Source organism: Mastacembelus armatus, chromosome 21 (genome assembly GCF_900324485.2).
Source record: "Mastacembelus armatus chromosome 21, fMasArm1.2, whole genome shotgun sequence".
NCBI classification, from domain to species: Eukaryota; Metazoa; Chordata; class Actinopteri; order Synbranchiformes; family Mastacembelidae; genus Mastacembelus; species Mastacembelus armatus.
This window is the reverse complement of record NC_046653.1, coordinates 24,140,965-24,160,480: the sequence shown is the minus strand read 5'-3', so window position 1 is coordinate 24,160,480 and position 19,516 is coordinate 24,140,965. Positions and strand designations below refer to the sequence as shown.

General features: G+C 45.5%; 1 protein-coding gene and 1 long non-coding RNA gene across 2 annotated transcripts in view; one reads left to right on the top strand and one right to left on the bottom strand.

Moving 5' to 3' along the window:
- Positions 1-1,535: 1,535 nt before the first annotated feature.
- The window catches only part of vwa8 (von Willebrand factor A domain containing 8), a 53,954-nt gene continuing 35,973 nt past the window's right edge, over positions 1,536-19,516 (bottom strand). The window contains exons 30-45 of the mRNA XM_026294874.2: positions 19,236-19,355; positions 19,025-19,089; positions 18,818-18,943; positions 18,648-18,739; positions 18,370-18,521; positions 17,819-18,023; positions 17,635-17,716; positions 16,907-17,111; positions 11,949-12,057; positions 11,620-11,776; positions 8,971-9,079; positions 6,583-6,708; positions 5,937-6,095; positions 4,729-4,827; positions 4,082-4,320; positions 1,536-3,156 (exon numbers count right to left, since the gene is read on the bottom strand). Of these exons, the coding sequence (XP_026150659.1) occupies positions 3,048-3,156; positions 4,082-4,320; positions 4,729-4,827; positions 5,937-6,095; positions 6,583-6,708; positions 8,971-9,079; positions 11,620-11,776; positions 11,949-12,057; positions 16,907-17,111; positions 17,635-17,716; positions 17,819-18,023; positions 18,370-18,521; positions 18,648-18,739; positions 18,818-18,943; positions 19,025-19,089; positions 19,236-19,355 (2,154 nt within the window). The 3' untranslated portion in view covers positions 1,536-3,047. The remainder of the gene's footprint in view (positions 3,157-4,081; positions 4,321-4,728; positions 4,828-5,936; positions 6,096-6,582; positions 6,709-8,970; positions 9,080-11,619; positions 11,777-11,948; positions 12,058-16,906; positions 17,112-17,634; positions 17,717-17,818; positions 18,024-18,369; positions 18,522-18,647; positions 18,740-18,817; positions 18,944-19,024; positions 19,090-19,235; positions 19,356-19,516) is intronic.
- LOC113123092 (uncharacterized) lies at positions 12,880-17,965 on the top strand. Its single transcript, XR_003294936.2, has 5 exons — positions 12,880-12,965; positions 13,489-13,581; positions 15,907-16,021; positions 16,958-17,174; positions 17,830-17,965. It is a non-coding gene; the product is annotated as an uncharacterized LOC113123092 (long non-coding RNA).

The following is a 19,516-nucleotide window of genomic DNA, read 5'->3' as shown; positions in this document are numbered from 1 at the left end:
CTGACTTTGTCTCTTTTTCACCATATGTTTACAGGCTGATATTAATCAGCCACACCCACATGAAGGCGCTGACCACATTGTGATTACTGAGCATGATTGACTCTGGCCTGTTTTTACTGCCTAATGAATCTGCCATAGAGCGTTAGAACCGCTGCCAGCTGTCTATAGCACCACAGGCGGCCGAAGCCCTTGTGTTTGTGTGTATGTATTGTGTAGTGTGTAGTATTGGTGTGATGCTTTTCATGTCTGTGTTGGATCTTGGTGTACAATATTAGGCTGACACTATTACATTCTTCTTTAACGTCTATGTTTGTTACTTATGAATAGAAACCATACATGTGGCGCTAACGTTAACATGTATTTGATGCTGTGAACACACAGCTAAGTGTCTGACAGGCTGCAGTCAACTGAACACACACACACACACACACCCGTTTCTCTCCCATTGTCACTGCCATCAGCAGTCAGTCCCAGTGATTGGTCAGTTTCTCCCTGTGGGGTCCCATCAAATGCAGATCAATCATGCCCCCAGTCAGCACCCAGCATGGCCACACTTACGTACTGTATGTGTGATGATTATCTGCTCTGTGAAATCCTGGGTGCTGACTGAAGTGTCACATCAGCCAAAACATGCCCAGGAATAACTTTGCATTATGAGTCACCAGCAGGACTTTCTGCTGATTTTTTTCCACAGCTGCAGAAAACATGAGTGACTCATGCAGCATCTGAGCATTTTAGTAACGGGGTGGATGGGGGGGACTAAGCAAGCACACACCTAACACTGACTAATGTATGTAACACCCTGCTGGTCTAGACTTCTTTTCTGTGTTGTAATTACACAGACTGAAGTCATTCTCAGTCAGTCTGTCACTGCACATCCATGGTGATGAACAGTGTGTCAATAGAGTGCTGTAGTGTAGGAAGCAGCACATGACTCTTATATATGTTTATAATATTACAACATTGTACTCTGTAAGGATAAACATTTTCATATCATTTTCATCAGTTCATGTACAGACTCATCAATAGTTCGTGATGACTTTCCTGATATTTTTGATGTTCTGAAGTCCATCAATGGGATACACCTTTCCTGGATTAAAACCCCCATCGTTTAGTTTTTTCCAGGTCAGTTTGGAATAAACAGCTGAAGCAGCAGGCTGAACACACAATGCATCTATCACATGAGGAAAAATAAAGAGGCACTGAAGTAACTGACACTGGTTTATGGTGTGTAGTAGACTTACCTTACAGTGGGGGGGGTGGGAGCAGAGGATGAGTTTCATAGTTGTTGAGTAGTTTTGGTCAGTGAGAAGATGAAGCGTGGGCTGTGACGCTCAATGCACACATGGAAACAGTGATAGGGAACCTGAGTCATTGGATTTGCAGGATTAAGCGCTTAAGGTTCATCACACCTATAGACTCATCACACAGTGCACACAAGCAGTACGTTCTTACACCATGCTCCTCTTCTCTTTAATCCATTTACGATTAGACTCATTGGAACTTCAGTTACAAGATGAATCCTCACCAGCACAACGTGTTAATATGATTTAATTGTTGAACATTACATTTTACAGGTTATTTTACATCAATGAATAATGTACAGTCTTTTCATTTTCCTAAATGCCTACACACACATAAACACCATTTCTACAAATTAAATTTATAAAATCACTTTTGCTCCTTTCAGCTGATTACCACAGAGAGGAAGCTTAAAGTAGGTTAATAAACCCAGAGCCATCCCTCTATCACAGACTGATAATTAGAAAGGCCGTTATTGATCCATCCAGTGGAGTCAGGCTAATGTCACACAGCAGAAATGCATAGATTGTAACGATCTCCTGACAGTTCTGTGTTTTCTAGCTAGTGTAGTGGAAAGATTTCTTAAAAATTAGCTGGACATCTTCCTGTAGAGGGTCCAGAACAGGCCTACACAGTGTGGTACTAACTGTGAGGGAATTGGAGACTGTTAGTTGCTATAGTTGGTAATTGTTTGAATCTTTATGAATAAAATTGATTAATGTAAATGAAATGAAATGATGTTTTAAGCATGTGATAATAGCAGCACATAGTTCATTATAGATCTGTAACGGTTCATTGAATTAATGCATGTTGCCTGAATTGCAGACTTACCTGTGGTTTCAGGTGCACTGGACCTTCCTTAGATTTGTGTTTTTAAACTAAATTTCAAATAAAACTCTCATTGTTACAACAGACTCTAGCAGTTACACACATATTTCTATCTAAGAATGAAATGCTTTAGTTTTTCTTAAAAACATATAACACTGTAGCAGCTAACAGTCTCCATTTTCACACTAACCTGCAAAGGCCTTTTTTAGAAACTCCTTTTTTAGTTTCCAGTAAATTATCTGGCGCACACATGCAGGTCTGTGTACACTTAATCTCTGAGCATGCACAATTAAGCCATAGAGTCTTAGTAATCCATGGTGCAGTGGTGTATGTGTTTGTTTGGGAAGGAGGAGTGGGAGGTCCGGCAATGAAAAGTGATCTCAGATTCCTTCAGGCTGGGGCGTCAGGAAGGAAAGGGCTTGTGCATGTTGACATAGATGCTGTCAGGGAACACACATGACAGGGGCTGTGCAGCAGTGGCTGCATTTAAAGCCTCTATAGTCCAGTTGGAAATCCCCCTGCACAGTCCCAGCATACCAGAGGAGCCGAGTTACTGCTGCTCGGCACATCCAAGCGCCGGTCAGGTGGCAGGGTAGTGTCACCCTTCACGTGGGTGTTTTTCTGTGTGACTGATGATAAATGAGCAGCATGTCCAAAATAAGTGAAGGTGGTCATGACCCTCCCACCACCCAAAACAGGACAAACATGTAAGGCGATGTGTCAGCCCACTGTGGGACAAAAACAGCAGGTTAGACTTTATGTTTGGGCCCCACACAGGGTCTGAGATGATCCTGAAGGACACAGCATTAAGGCTTCTCGAAGAACGCATCGTGATAAGTCACTGTGACAAGTTTCACAGCCTGCAGAACAAATTTGGAGCTTTTAAGAAAATGAGCAAGCCTGTGCTTGCGGCAGTCTCAGGCACTGGACAGCATCGTGGACGTGAAGATCTGCTGCAGTATTTGGGGGATCTGCTTCGTGTCCATAGCAACGAAGGATCTTCCTGCTGGAAGGGTCCTCTGGAGCCTGAAACAAGGACAGAAAAATGGTTAAATAGAGGGACAGAACTTAGCAACAGATTCCCAAAATAAAGACACACAAAAGTACTTGTGTGCTGTGTGAACTGAGGGAGGGTGTGTGAATAAAAGGGCAGTCACTGACGTTTGAGTCCTTTGTACAAACCTCTGATGGCTCTCTTTCCTTTTTGTTCTCCTATTCCTTCTTTTGTTAAGGATTTCCTCGTTTTTAATTAGCAGTACAGACAGTTAACGGGTACAAAGTGTTACAAGCCTTATTTCATTGACTTCCTATGTTACGCTTCCATGACATAAATATATTCTCATTCTTCTGTTTCCACATTTGGACTGGGACCTTTGCATTCAGAGACATTTTTACCCTAGAGTTAAACAGGAATTCCTTTCAGCTGCTTTCAGGGGTCAGGCATCTTTGCACTCTTAGCTTCTTTACTGTTCCTGTTCTCAGTTTCCTGCCACTGTACCTCAGGCCAGCAGCCTCTGTGTGGCCCTGCAGCAGAGCAGCGTTAGAGAGGAGTGGATTGAAGAGTGTGCTTACTCCTGTTCTGTCCTGCCTGCGAAACTCCGGAGTTGAACTGAAACAAGAACGAGCAGGACGAGCAGCAGGCAGGAGCATGAGTAGGCCTCAGCTGGACTAAACGGTCGCCGTTCTACTTAGCGTTGAAGTCTACTAGTTCTTCCTTTGAATGAGCCGCTACAGTCGAGGTGAACACATCTTGTGTCTTGTGCAGGACGTTCAGATACCAGTGATTCTGGGGTCTTTGCGTGGACATTTCTTTGTCCCTTCATCCAGTGTTCATCCTCTCTCTCTCCTCTGTTTTTCCCCTTTCATCCTTACGTTTTCTCCTCCCCTTCACCTGTTCTGCTTATTTTCCCTCCCCTAGCTAACCCCGGCCAAGATACCCCCACCTTCTCACCTTTCGGCCTGATCGCCTAGGGAACCAATGAAGATGGCGAAGGCATTAACCTGGGGGTCAGAGGTCAGGACTTGGGCGAAGCGTTCGGGCCGGATGCCGTAGCGCTCCAGGTTAGCGTCGCTCAGCACCACCACGAAGTGCTCGTCGGCCTCTTCCTTTGCCAGCTCCTTGACGCTGGCCCCGGTGCCCTCTAGAGTGTAGTCACCGCTCATGCAGAACTGAGCATGGGCGTACATGGTCTGCAGGGAGAGGGAGGAGATGGGGAGCGGGATAGAACAGTCAGTTGGAGATTGGAGTTTGTTATGCTAGCAGCAGCTCATGAACCCTGCAGCAGAGGTGAGTCAGCTATGGTCAATTTTTCAAATTGCTGACATAGGGACCTTTATCAGCCTCCACACAAAGAACCACAAAAGTTTATTTTTTTTTTTTTAAGTGATCAAGATCTGTAAATGGACTCTGATGTGTAAAACTGAATTTTCCTTTGACCACCACCTCATAACGTTTAGAATTCCCACCGAGTATGTAGTTTTCACTGTGTCCCACGTGGGTAGCTAGAGGTCGGGCGTTACTCAAATACTGCATCAACACAAACTGTTTTCAGTCTACTCAGTGGGCATGAAAGGATTGATTCCAGTATGAACCTGTACCTTGAGAACCTTGAGTCTCTGTTTGTTGTTCTTGGGGACCTGGTCTGCTCTGACCAGCTCAATATCGTAGCCGTCCCCCGAGTGGCCCACTATGTCGTACTGTGTGGGGAAAAGAGAACATTTCATGGGTAAAAGACCAAAATGTTTGATGTGTAGTAAGAACAGCATTATTTTAACTTCTGTGTAACCTTCTGTTGTAACATCATCACAAAAGACTTAGTATCTGTTCGAAGTGCAAAGACTCCGGCGAGACGGTGCAGAAGCAGATCATAACGTTTACAGTTCCCACTACAGTATGTGGACCGCATTCCTCCCACACAGCATCCATCACAGCTTGCATAAGTCCAGGGCAGCCTGGCACTGTGGGCCTCGCCCAGCTATTTCAGGACCACGGTATTACATGTACGGGTGATTTCTAATGAGTGCAGTTAAAACTGGAGTTCAAAGGTCTGAAACTGATTTTTAGGATGATTCCAGATTAGGATCTTTTCAGCACATTTTTGTACAATTACAGCAGATTTTAATCTCTACATTTTGTTCAAAATCTAAAAATAATTAAAATGGTCTTAAGTCCACAAGACTTGTATGTTTCTTTTGTAGATATGACAGGAAAAAATACGACATGACATTATAAAAGGACACATTCTTAAGGCTGATGTTGTTTCTCTTCACCAGAAACATATATGTGAGTGTGTGTGTAAGTCTTTGCACATAAAGCAGCTGCACCGATGTGAAGAGGAACACTGATATGTGTTTGTGAGAGTGTTTTGTATTTAGCTTCTGCAGCTGCAGCAAATGAGGGTTAATGAATGTCACAGAGCAGTGATAGTCTGTGCCGAAAGCCCAGCAACCTTCAGCTCAGCACCTTGTCAGACCTGAGATTTGATAGGTCACTACAAAGTTTTATTAGTGGCATTGCCAGGCTTGTCTGGTAAAAAAAAAATACCAACCTTTGCATTTTCTGCACCTTAGCATGAGCCATTTAAGTCAACATGGGGAGGTGGTCTCCTTTCATGGAGGCATTGCACCTTTAAATATTAAGATATGTCTTTGTCTTCATTCCCCTCTAGACAAACATGGTTCACACCATGTAATGCATATATTGCTGCTGTGTATCACCACGTACAATATATATAATAACATTAGTGATGGTGTTGTGGTGTTACAGTAAAAGTTGTGTCCTCAGTAACATGATGCGACAGTCTCACCTTGATCTTATGCTCGTAGTTCTCCAGCGCCTCCATGACCATGCACACGGCCTCCATGGAGCGCTCCAGCCTGCCGTCCACGCCATTAAAGCGGTACATGCTGCCTGACACGTCTGCTAACACACGCAAGCGCTTGGGCTTCTGCTGAGGGCTTCCCAGCTGTTACCACACAGGGTGATAAACACACAGAGTTCAACAAAAACCAACAATGGCTGATGATTAAATTAAAGAAAATAATGACTTCAGGCAGTGTGTCTGTTGAATTTGGATTTGCTTACTCAACACAACCTTCATAAGTTTTGGATTTCAGAAGCGGGTGCAATTATTTCAATTTAGACCTTTGGGCGAGACCAAAAATATGGAGCTATACAAGGTAAAAAAACCAAAAAAAAACAGTGTATATATTATGGTTAGTGTGTGTTTGTATGACTAGTGTGGGAACTATCTCTGAGCTGTGTGCGCACAGACTTAAATGACAGCAGCAGACCTGACTAGAAACTGTGAGAGCTCGAGCAGAGAGACAGGGTGTAATAATCTCACACACCACTGGAATGTTGTGTCTCACACATGAAGGTCAAAATTATGTGTGTTTGGAGGTGTGGTTTGGGGAAAAACGGGTTAAGTATCGGTAGCAACACATACACACCTCTGGGTCGAGCTCTCCTCTGCGTTTATATATGGCCTTCTCTCCAGTCAGTCCATCAATGATTTTGGCATCATCCAGTTCTCCCAGAGCCTGGTTCTTCAGCCACTGTCGCTCCTTCCCTTTAGCCTGAAACCCACACACACACACACAGTTTATGTAACCCCAGTGGGTCTGAATACATGTCATGTACCAATCAACCAAATAAATAAACACATTTCAAAATATGTCTGGGCCAGATGATTTCATTTTGGTGGGGCTCTCAGAGGCGTCAGATTAAGAAACATGGCTAAAAAATCCAGACAGTTGGAATTCAAGCTCCCAAATTATAGACTACAAGATTGATTTAGTATGAGCAGGCTGAGAAACACATGGCAATAAGAACTAATTACACTTGCATGTATTTGTCTCCCACTCCTCACACCAATTAGCACCTTTCTGCCCACAAACACGTGAAACAAACAGTCTGTCTTTTCAACTACCGGCCCCAAACTAGTGGAGCAGAGCAAACAGAGCAGAAGTCGGTCGACTCTTCAGAGACTGTAGAAAGTGACAGTGACCCGTTTGATTTACACCTCTGTGGACTATTGTTAGCCATGCTAGCTCCTGTAGGCTGTGTGGACAACCCCATCCACAGCAATTCCTGTCCCCTCCTGCTTTTAGCCACATCACAGGAGTAAATCTCAGCAGGCAGATTCTGGTCTGACTGCATCTTCGGTTTGGTGGAAAAGTCTCTGCTCTGAACGAGCCGGTGTTGTAAAGACGACTACAAACAGCTGAGCGCTCTGCTTCTTCGGATGTTATGGTTTCTATTCACATGGAACGAAGGGGGTGGAAGGAAGAACAAGAGGACTTTCTCTTCAGTTTTCTCCCCCTGAGGAAGGAGAGCTTCTTTATAGAAAAGATGTCTAACAAAAGGAGGAACACGATCTGCTCTCCACCCACACTGGCTCACACTTGGCCTTAAAAAAAACTCTGCAGTGACGATCTTTGGAGATTTCTCTTTTCAAATAATACAAAGAAACAAGAGAGGTCAGATATTGAGAAGTTTGTTAGTGAACACAATGTAGAGTGCTGAAAAGGTGCTTAATGTTTAACTTGGACTGAAAACGTTAGACTATGTTAGTTAAAATTCACTTCACTGGGAGAAGAACCAGGCCAGCCAGTGTGTGGTGTTGCAGCTGTGAAGTAAAATAGTAGTATAATGTACTGTAGTTTGGCTACTGTAGTTGTGGTTTCCTGCTTTTTAAACATCAAGGTTGTGAGGACCAAGGTTTCTGTGGAACCTCCTTTTTGTTGGAAGGATCTTAGACAGTTTTTTAACGTCTCTACATCCACAGGATGTTTCTGCATGACTGCGACATCCTGAGGACTCCAACAGGCTGGACAACAACTAGAGCTTTCCGAAATCCTGGCAAAGGTGTGAATGATTTTCCTTTAATAAACAACTTTATTACATTTGAAAAAATTCCTACAGGACAAAAAGTGGGAGTTAAAATGCGTCACTGTGGATTTCTGTCCAGTTACGACTGATTTCCTACTCTGAAATGCTGATAAATACAGGCCCAGGTGTTTATATTGGCAAGCCAGTCCATTGTTGAGGGGGGGTTCCCCAAGGACACTGAAGCTGATGGAAACAACACTCAGCTAATTGAAAGCTTGCCAGCTGTGGGCTGATGTGTGCTAGTGGTCTTAAATCACTCTTCAGGTATGATAAAAATAACATGACTTCACAGCGTCGTGCCTGCAGGCGCAGGAATAACCTCTGTCATCTTTACAGTGAGAAACACGCTCAGGGCTACAGGACAAACATAAACGGTAACCAGTGCTCGTGCTTGGAGCCGGATGGAAAACAAACAACCACCCACCGCCAACATACAGAAATAATGCTTCACACCTGGACGGGAGAATAAAAGAGCAAGGACCAGAGTTGCTGCTCTGTAATCACTGCTGCATGATCTTCCTCTCATCACACACACGTGAACACACACACACACACACACACACACGCACCAAACCCCGCCTGAATGCATGAACGCACGTTTCCCCTAAGACCCTCAGACAAAGGGAGGAAAGTCTAAACCAAAATAATGAAATGGAGACAATATGATATCCTGGATTTTTAACTACCCCCTCCCTACACTCTGGCTTTTCATCCACTCAGCCAATCAGGGTGCTCCTTGGGGACACTGCCCCCTACTTCCTGTCCCAGCGTCATGTATGGAGTCGTATGGGGTCAACCGATTGTCATCTACCAAGTTTGTGACCTCATGACCTTTGGCAGTGATGGTTTGAAATTTTCTGCCCCGAGCCTTTCAGTGGTTGCTCTGCAGTGTTAAAGGGGAACCAGGAGCCATGTATGAAATGAAGATCCAAGTGGCGTGAACTGACCTGCAAACTGTCCAGGATGATGCGCAGAGACTGAACTTGTCTCCTGACACTGTTGGAGAAGCGCTCGTACGTGGCGGCGTCGTATTCGCTCATATCGATCTCCTTCAACCTGTGATGGAAGGACGGAGAAAAACACAGAGGGAGAGGAAGGACTGGAAGTGTAGCAGCAGTCGTGTTTAGGCAAAGGGCCTTTTCATTGAAGCATACAGTGTGTTAGATTTCTACATGCAGACCTTTGTTTTCATACCTGAACAAATCAGGCAACAGAGAGTTTAAGCATCAGCCCATCAGAGTGTGTCATCAGATTAATTTGCAGTTGCATGTCCTCTTGTATCTGCTTCTCTACTATAATAAACACTAGGAAGGACCTGCTCATAGAAACGCTGCACTACAGCGACACCAAAGCTCTATAGCCCTCTTCAGGATCCATTTACTCTCACTTATAGTGGAAGTGATGCGTTTTCAAAGTTTCCCATGATGCTGAAGTAGTTTGATTAAATCCTGAGACGGTGTCTTAAATCTGTTGTAACCTGATTTCCATAAAGAACACATCACCTCATTCTACCGTGAGGCTCAGAAATGAAGTATTAAACTAGACAAAGAAACCGCTTCATGAGCTCGGGACACCTGTGGATAAACTGACACAGGGGTCGGTGTTGTGTGTCTGCGTGTGTGTTCCCTAAAACGCACCTGCGAACATAATAAGACAGGTGTCTGTGCCTCCCCAAGCCGAGCTTATCTGTAAAATCCCACTGTGCTGGTACTTTAGCGTCAGACACAGAATCCTCCTCGGGTGTGGTAAGGGTCCGACCTCCACCACACTTGGGCCTACTGAAGTGTGTGTGTGTGTGTGTGTTAGTTACAGAGGTGGGGGAACTGTCTGTCAGGTGTTTGAAGCTTTTGGTAACAAACAGACCATGACCAGCTTAGAGATACAGAGCAGTGACTTCAAAAACGAACAGTCGAGAGGCTCTGGTTTTATGTGTCAAAGGGTGTGTGTGTGTGTGTGTGTGTGTGTGTGTGTGTGTGTGTGTGAGTGAGAGTGACACGGGTTGCATGAGAGCACAGTCAGACAGATAAATTGTCTAGACTGTGCGGGCATCAGCCATGCAATCAAAAAGCCCAAATACACGCTCACATCTGTCTATCAGCATGTCAGCAGCTGGCGTGTGAAGTTAAACTGTCACGACAACTAAAACGTCAATTGAAAATCTTAAGTGAAAGGACAAGAAGAACAAAGTTACATGTTTAAAGACAAGGAAAGAAAGCGTTTCTAGTCGTCATAACCAAAAAGTCTGATTGTTGTGTGTACATGAATCATTTCCAGACGCACGTATTTGCACTAGAACTGGGTGATAAGTTGTAGTGATAATCAGTGGAAGCATAATATAACTACAATATAACAAAACTACAGAGCAGGTTTTATTATTCACATTGAAAGTGACTGGATGAGCTTGTTAAAGTGGCCTGATCAGTTTGAACTGATCACTAAAGGTAGAAACTGTGCAGCCACGTTTGACTAGTAGCTCATAAGATTGTAGTCACTGGCTCCGCCCTGTATTTGACACATTACACACATAATGTGTCGTATGTGTTTGTAATGACACACACTGCAATCACATCATGGCAGCACACAGCCAAGCAGCTTCCTCTACACATTCCTGTGTGTGCGTGAGACTGTGGTCAGCACACACTCTGGCCAGTGGCCGGAGCCATTTCCTTTAAATTCCTGAACCTGTGTGTGTGTGTGTGTGTGTGTGTGTGTGTGTGTCCACATATAAAAACACAAAAAGCAGCCTTCCATCCACCAGACCTGCCTCTCCCAGTCCTCAGACTTTGAGAACGAAACATGTTTTTATTTTTAACTTTTAATTTTTCACAGTTGGCAGGTAAATACCCAGAGAAGTCGGAGTCAATGCGAACACGCTCACATGCATGTTTCATGCTCAGGACATACCGAAGCCTGTTTATGCTTGTGTGTGTATGTCAGCTACTCAGGGGCTTATTGAAGAATCGTAGTTTGATTGAAGCTTAACCTGAAGCCAAGTAAACAGGGACTGTATGTAGGTATGTCAGCGGAGTACAGTGGAAGCAGCGTATCGACGTGTTGCTACAAGATTGTCTCCGGGCTTTGTGGGACAGGCCGAAGATGGGGAGGGAGGGAAGGAAGACGTTTAAAGAAGTCAGGGTAGTGAGATGGGCAAAGACAGAGGAAACAGGAGACATAGAGGAGAGTCACGGAGGTTGTCCCCGTGGTGAGAAAGCAGCCAGTGTGTGAGGCAGGCGAGGGGGATGGGGGGAGGAAGCATTGAAGAGAACAAGTCCGTTTGAAGCTAAAGCGAACAAACAGGGCCTTCAGGGCTGAGCTGGTGAAAGGGGTGCCCTCTCAACCCTCCACACTGAGGAGAACATGTGTATGCGTAGGCACACACGTACTGGATCTAGTGTTCATCCAGCCGGGGCAGTGCAGTCCATGGTTGTTTGCCCAGGATGGAGCTCCTGATCCTGCAGACACCTCTTCCACACCACACACACTAGTTTTCCACCTGTGCAGCTGACTCAGTTTGGAAAAGGGGTATTAGTAAAGGCTTGACCATGTTCTCCTACACTGTGCAGGTTCCTGTCTGTGCGTTATTTAATGTGACCTACCTTTCTTTGAAGGCCTTTTCTGCCATTTCACGAGCTGCTCTGTGGACCTCCTCTGGAACAGCATCTTTCTCTGCCTGCGAGACCTGGTACACCTTGTGCCCTGCATCCAGGCGGTAGGGGCCCCCTTTGCCCCCCAGCCCTGCTGTATCTCTGCCACCTGCACAGACACATCAGGTAAACTCTCACTGATCTGAAACATCGTCTCCAACATCCTCTTATTGTGCCATGACTCAGAGTAGTGAGAATGTTACACGTCGTCGCAGATTTCCCTCAGTATTGTTGGGAAGATGGAATCTGTGTTGCTAACCCAGTAAGACACACTTGGTTACCTGTGCCTCCTGCCCACTGGTTTCCTCCAATGTGAGGAGCATTGCTGGGGTCGACCTTGCCATGTTTGGGGGCTGTGACATCCTGTCCACTGTCCCGCTGGATGGTGATCTGAAAGGAGATGCTACATGGATCAGTTTTAAACTTTCAGCACAAAGTGCAGACTGGGACACATTTGTGCAGGTGCTCTGAGCTAACCATAACCCCCCGTGCACTACAAATATTCAGTAAAGATCGTCTGTGCGTTTTAGAGCCTGTAGAGCTGTCAGAAAAAAGATAATATATTGCCTTTTTCCACTAATAGAGACATATGAGGTTGTGCTTTTTCTTTTCCAGGCTCATACACTTCCTCTTGAGCCCTCTTTGTGTTGAGCTGCTGAAATGTTCACACAGTCGAAGCACCAATAGAAAGGACTTTCTGTCTCTCAGGGCTGAGGCTTCAGCAGGATCCGCAGAATGGCCTCTGTGTTTCTCTGCAGGAGAAGGGAAGCGGCCGAGACACCGAGAGGTTAAGCTTTGGAGTTTCAGGTCCGTCTCAGTGGCACAATCGGAGCCAAAATCAATGTGCTGGCTCTCACACCGAGGCCGGGCGGCTGGCCAGAGTCTGGCACGCATGAAGGAGCGAGGAGAGAACGGGCTAGTTCAGAAGGAGACCAAGTGTATCCCCTGTAGTTCAGCTGAATTCTTACACACTTCAGGAATCTCAATGGCATCTGTGGGGGATGAGGTTTAGTTGCCAACTGTGTGTGTGTGTGTGTGTGTGTGTGTGTGTGTGTGTGTGTGGTTTTTGGTTTGTCATGGTCTGAGCAGTTAAACAGAGACTTATCTAAAAGCAGCAGCCATCCTGCTGAGAAGGTCCCACTGTCCACACCTCAAACTGACGGAGTGGAGCTCCGAGCGAAGCTGCTGGATCAGGCAGAGGCTCCCTCTTATAAGAGGGTCAGCCGGACGTAAACCAGGTCGCATTATAAGATAATACTCCCTGTGGGAAGCAGCTCAGGTACAGGAGCAGACCTGCTGTAAGTGTGTCACGATTCAACTTACTGTTCAGGGAAATTTGAATTCAACTTAAAACTTAAAATCTGAAGTTCTAAACATGTATCCAGGGATCAGAGGTGATGACTGGTGACGACCACTGGCAGAGCAAATATGAGAATTTGAGGATAAATAATAAACATGGTTATGAGGTCACATTCCCTTGTTAGTTCAGAGCACAAATACTGTCAAACAGTTAAATATCCCACTATGTTCATGTTTTGGTCAGTGTTGTCTTTGATCTGAAGGATCCCAGTACGTGGAGATCCTGGTGTGTAGGGTCAGAGGTTGGAGCCAGCTCACCCCTGCTCTCCGATTACACACCGTGTCAGACTCCATGGAGCAGACCCAGCACCTGAACACAAGCTGTGTGCACACATGCCGGTCCTGCAGTAGAAAAGGAGAGTGTGTGCGCCTGATGCATGTGTGGCTGAGGAAGACATATCAGCCTCACTGTGTTTTTATGAATGTGACTCTGATCAGCATGCACCCACGTTTCCCTTTTAGTCACAGCTTCGACATCTGCCGGGATCTGATGCTCGTTGCTGTCAGTGTCTGTGTCCATCAGGAGAGGAAGTCCAGCGATCAGGTCTCCAGTTTGTAAGTAATCCAGCCTCGTCATCACTAAAACTCTCTGCGGCTGACAACATGAGTTGCTTGTGTGTCCTTGTGCTGGTAATGGATTCTCCTGGCTCAGTCATGACCAGTAAAGAGGTGACTAATGCTCTGCTTTTGGATTTAGAAAGAAGATGAGTGACACTTTACAACGTGTGTCCATTTTGGGCTCCGAGTGGCATTTAGAGCTGCCACCCATGATTCAGGCTCCAGCTCTGGTTGTGAAAGAGGCACAAGTCCTGTGGGCTACAAGAACTGCATGGCCTTGTGTGTGATGGTATGGTGCCCCAGCAGGGACCATGACAAACAAAGACTATCACTTCTAGTGAATTTGCCTTTCAGATAAAACCACGTAGCATCTGTGATTCCTCTTTGTTTCCATTATTAAGGCTCAATTACAGATTTTGTGGTTTGCATCGTCTGTATTTTGAGGAGCTTTGTTTTTTTTTTGTTTTTGTGATTTTCTTTTTCATATTTTTGGATATTTTGACAGCGTGACTATACAGTCACAAGTTTTGAGGTTTCCACAAGTTATTAACTTGGGTCTGATGCTTAAACCATCTGGACCCACTAGCTGTTTTCACACAAACATTGTTTTCCACAACATGTTGCATTGTAGATAATCTGATTTGCCTTGATGTCCTATTCCTGGCTGTGTTGGTGTGATTGATAGTGGTCCCAGGCTCTGGAGTTCCCAGCTCTGGCCCACAGCTGGAATTTAGACTTTTCTGCTCCCAACAAATGCCAGGTTTATGGTGTGTAGTGCACCCGTCTTTAGAATCTAATGGGTGATGCCCACAATGTGTTTTTCCACACTGAGAGAAAACATCACGTAAACCCAGAACATAATTGTTGCTGTGCTGCTGCTGCCACTGGTGTCAGTGGTGAGCGGTGAACTAAAGCTGGACCCTCAGGCCTGAGGCAGAGAATCAGAAAGAGAGGAAGCGTGGCACAATGGAGGAAACTTCATTTTTCTCTGTATGAAAGTCTCTCCCCTGCCTCCATCTCTCCATGAATTTTTCCCCCTGCTCTTTCTCTTCTTTACCAGGTCTCCAGTGTCTCCGTCTCTCCAGCTCTCATCCACAGTCCACGCCTTGTCTACGATTAATAGCCTCATAAATTTCTGATTATCCTTTAAGATGCCAAAAGACACACAGTGAATTGAGGATTTATGGCATCTGTGTGTGTCAGTGTGCATGAGCCCACTGCTCGGTGCTTTTTCGGAGTAAATACTTGCCCCAGTTTGAACTTGCATGCCCGTACATGAAAGTTTGAACTGAACTGAAGTGTGTCTACAGTATATGAACGAGTGAAATAGTTTCTGAGCTCAGGTATATAAGAGCTAAAAATGATGGTATAAAGTTGACGTGCTAAACACACCTACCATACAGTTCAACCCTGAACGTCTCATTTGTTCCAAAATGTTACTGCTGTTAACGCCTGCTCTTTGCAGACTGTGGCACACGTCTGCAGGGTGATACTGCAGATTTCAGAAATGCATGTGAATGTGTGAGCATGAGTGGAGCTGATAAGCTTCAGTAGGGCAAGGACAGGCAGGGAAGAGGGTGGCAGGTGGCCAGCCAGAGCAGAGGAGTGGAAAAACATCCAGGCATTGACATACGGGTATAAAAACAACCATGTTGAACAGTTGTGTGTCAGGTTAATTGACTGGGTATGTAAGCATGAACTGCTGAGAGTGATAAAACGATGCGTGGTTAAACAGAAGACATGCAGATAGATGGTGAGTGATGTCCCCCGTGTGTGCACCGATTCTGTCAACAGTGCTGTAATGGAATAGTGTCACACTGACAGGGGGCTTGTGAGCACTGAAGAGCAGCCTGCACACACACCCACTCAGCCCATTGTGCGCTTGTCCAAAATTACATGTGTGCATGGGGTTTAGTGACAGCAATGGGCTGTCATGACCTTGTTGTGTTGGTAAACACACAATGGAGCCTGTTAACCAGGTGAGCATTGACACTTCAGTTAAAAGCCTTAGTGTTACACCCGTGAAGTGTCATAACAACAAAGTATTTGTGTTGTAATGGGTCATATGTGTCAGTCTCAAACTGCTGGTTCATATTCCTGAATCCAGGCTTTTCAAAGAGTGACGTCAGGTGCAGTCCGCTAAGACCTGCACGCACACCGACGAGGAAGTGACAGAAATGTAGTAAATTTATTCCATGTGCAAAAAGGGAATTAAAGTGAAGGTTTAGTGGAAAAACCTCAGACCAACTTCAGATTCCAGCAACATGAATATGTGTTCACATGAACTCGCATTTACCCCGATTGTGTTTTTTAGGTGTGCAGTGCCCATACATCACCATATATCAGCCTGAGGTCAGTTAGTAGTGAGGCGAGGTGTGTGAACGGTCCGATAAAGAGGCAGATCTCTGGGCGGATATACAGAGAGCCTTTTATGCAGGTATGTTTAAATACAGCACACCTACACTTGTTTGCAGAGCTAACACAGCACAGGGACAGTCTGTCTCAGTCTGACCTGCAGTGGACTCAAGGTGCCCCTCAAAGCAGACCTGACCACTGAGGAATCTAGGCCAGAAAGAGGTCCTGTGTGAGCACTGCAGGTGTGCAGGTGTATGGCTGTTTGTGTTCTCAGTTGAAGGCAGTCTGCTTCACTCTTCAACAGACTATCTCTGAATTCATATCCCTGAAGACACTAACACACTTCCCACAGAAGCAATTATTGAAAATAGTGATATTAGTGCATTGTCCTTCCTAAAAAACTAATCTGTGTTTCAGTCTGTACTGTCTCCTGATTTAAGATTTCACTGCTGTGCATTCATTCAATTTTATGATCAGTCTGACTTTCTCATGTCAGTCAGTGCTCAGTCGCCTCAGTCTCACTGCCTTGTGCACAGACCACAGATCCACAGATAACGTGCTCTGAAGCTGGATGGCTACACTATCTAAAGAATCCATGTCTCTGTGTGCATGTGGGCGCCTTAACAATGCCGTCTCAGTATGCTGGTCCGAATGTTCTGACCCATGCTGAGGGTTAAATGTGTTGCATCATCAGCACAATGGCTGACCATTCATGAACACCCACCCCAGGTCCAGTGGGAACTGGAAACATTCCTGTTAAAATCAGGAAGGTTGGGGCAGTTCATATATTCTGCCAGCAGAGTAACTTAAGGATGAAATTCTGGTCATTGAGGTTATTTCTAAAGTAGTGCTGCCCCTCAGTGGTGCTCACAGAAACTGCAGGCTTCAATACCCAGACCTCTCCTTCTGAACCCACATGCAGTGGCAGACAGGTGGCTCAGCAGTATTTTCAATGTAGTGGTTTTACCTGTACAGGTCTGCCGTCCTCTGCCCCAATCATATTCCTCCATTCCATCAGGGATCGCTGCAGGTTGTCCAATCCTGTCTCCCAGAGCCGGACATATCCGCCCATATCCACTGTGACCACGCCTCCAGAGCCTAACGCCGCTATTAGCACATCAGACTCGGACACCTTAGACAACCAGCTGGTGTAAGGAGACACTGTCCTCGACCTGCCAATCAGAAATACACAGGACACATGAGAGACAGGACAAATAAGACAGGACATCAAGAAGGTAATCAACACACATATCACAACATTCAACGTCTGGATTACGTTATTACATGTAAATGGGCTAATGTGGCTTCATCAGTCATAACAATATGTTGAGGTCGCCTTTGTTTTAGATTGGAAGGAAAAACCTTGTATGCAAAATCGAGTGAGCCAAAAATCAAACAAAGAAACTAATACACACTGGCAGATAGATGAAAATAATTTTTTCTTGCACACTAATTATAAATTTGTGCACAAATTATTGTATGTCTAATAAGGCTAAATACATTTTAGTGTTTGGGGATAATAAGAATTTAATCACAACAATAATAAATTAATAATTAAAATCTTAAATATAAGGCATTTCCTAGTGCAGTTCTGGCTCTGACCACTAGCTGGTGCTACAACATGAAAAATTCAGTTCCTTTTATAAAAGCACTGGAGAGTGAGAGCAAATAGGAAACAGGTGTGTTGAGGTTTACCTGGGGACAGGAATATATTTGACTTTCTTGGAGTTCAAATCGGTCACCTCCAGGTACGCCGCTGTCATCGGAGGCGTTACATCTGAACAGGAAAACACAAAGTCTGTACACACTGAAACATCCTCTGTATGGATTCATTTACTCATGTCCTCTCTGTGCTCATATGTATGACCTGAACTCTGACCTTTGGGGTAGACCTCCTTCAGAGGCACCTTGCTGGGCGGAAGGGCTCGGACCACCTGATTGGCTACGAGCAGACCGACGCAGTTGTCCTGTTTGGCCGGGCTGGACCGGAGCCCCCCTCTGAGGAACATGTGAGCCCCGCTGTCGCTGCTCTTCAGCACTGAAAGGTCCACAGGCCGTTTGAAGCTGTACACCTCATTAGGAGACTGGGAAGGACATGGAGAGGAAAAATAACCAGTTAAGAGGTGTAAAGGTACACACACTCGTACCAGACTTTCAGGTTCTGTAAATACTGAACATCATCCTTATGATCTTCTGTTTGAGACGCTGCTTGGTGAAAAACAAGAAGACAAGAGCAGTGTGCCGACACATAAAAATATACAGGAAGAGGTTAGAAACACCACAACAAAACACTGGGGATCATTATAATCGTATTGCATGTTGTTGACGAGCCACAGGGTGAAACACCAAACCCTGAACTCGTTGACCTCTGAGTCTACACTAAACACTTGAAATAGAAGTTTGCGTTAAATATCTTTGACAGAATCTCACCATGAGGTCTGGGAAGCCCACAACAATCCGTGCAAAGGAGCCGGTGTCGGCCAGTATGCGGTTTGGTGAAACAATCTTCTGGTCCAGAGCCGCGCTGAGGTTCTCGTTGGGAAGCTGCTCACTCGACAGCATCTGTGGCACAGACATCTCAGCTGGGAGTGAAGGGGAGCAGAGGACGGTGGAGCAGTTAGGAAATAAAACCGTTAATATATCAGACTCATGCAGTCTGGAGTGTTGGGAGTGACTTCTGTATGTTCTTGTCCTTATTTTATTATTACCTGAGCCGCCTGTGTCCTCGCTGATGCTGTGGAGCTGACACACTGCAGGGTCTTCAGCCGCCGTGTGCATGGGCTTGGTCAGCAGGAACTTCCTGTTGAGTGAAACGTAGTCCGTCACAACATCGTTCAGCTCAGAGAGACCTCGACAGAGATGTGAGTTCCATCCTTACTTGTTGGTGTTGCTCTCCAGCAGCAGCCAGCGGTCCTCTGCCACCAGGAACACAGACTTCAGGTTGATGAGAAGAGAGATGGAGTGAACCCGGCCCTCCAGGACGTCCAGCACCTCCAGCTGGTTGCTGCACACACACACGTACAGAGCAGCGATCGATACAACTGCATCACTGTGCTGGTTAACAGATCAGATCACAGCAGCTTACCCGTCCTGCTTATAGAAGAGAAGCCAGTTTTTGTGGGCGAAGTCACGGCACATCTTGTGTCCTCCCTGCAAACAAGACGACGTGGAACAATTTGTTTGAGACTGTTCTTCACTCCTAACGATGTGTTCTGCTGCAGCCCTTTGAAAAAGCTCTGAGCATTCAAGAGCCACAAGCCAACTCATTTGTCTCATGAGACACTCTAACCTCTGACCTGTTGTTCCTTACTGTTCCACCAGTTGGAGGCTCTGGTGGAGGGCTGATCACCGTCCGGAGACAGCATGAGCCTCCGCACGGCTCCCGTTTCCATGTCTAAATGGAGCACTGTGTTGCTCTGGCAGAGAGACAGACAGAAAACTGGACTCAGAACAAGATGTCATAACGTCTGTCTGGATTTAGTGTGAATTATTGAGACGAAACAAAAACAATTCAAATCGTAAAAACACATGGTAGTTTTGGACCGGACCTTTATTTTGTAGATAAACTGTTCACAGG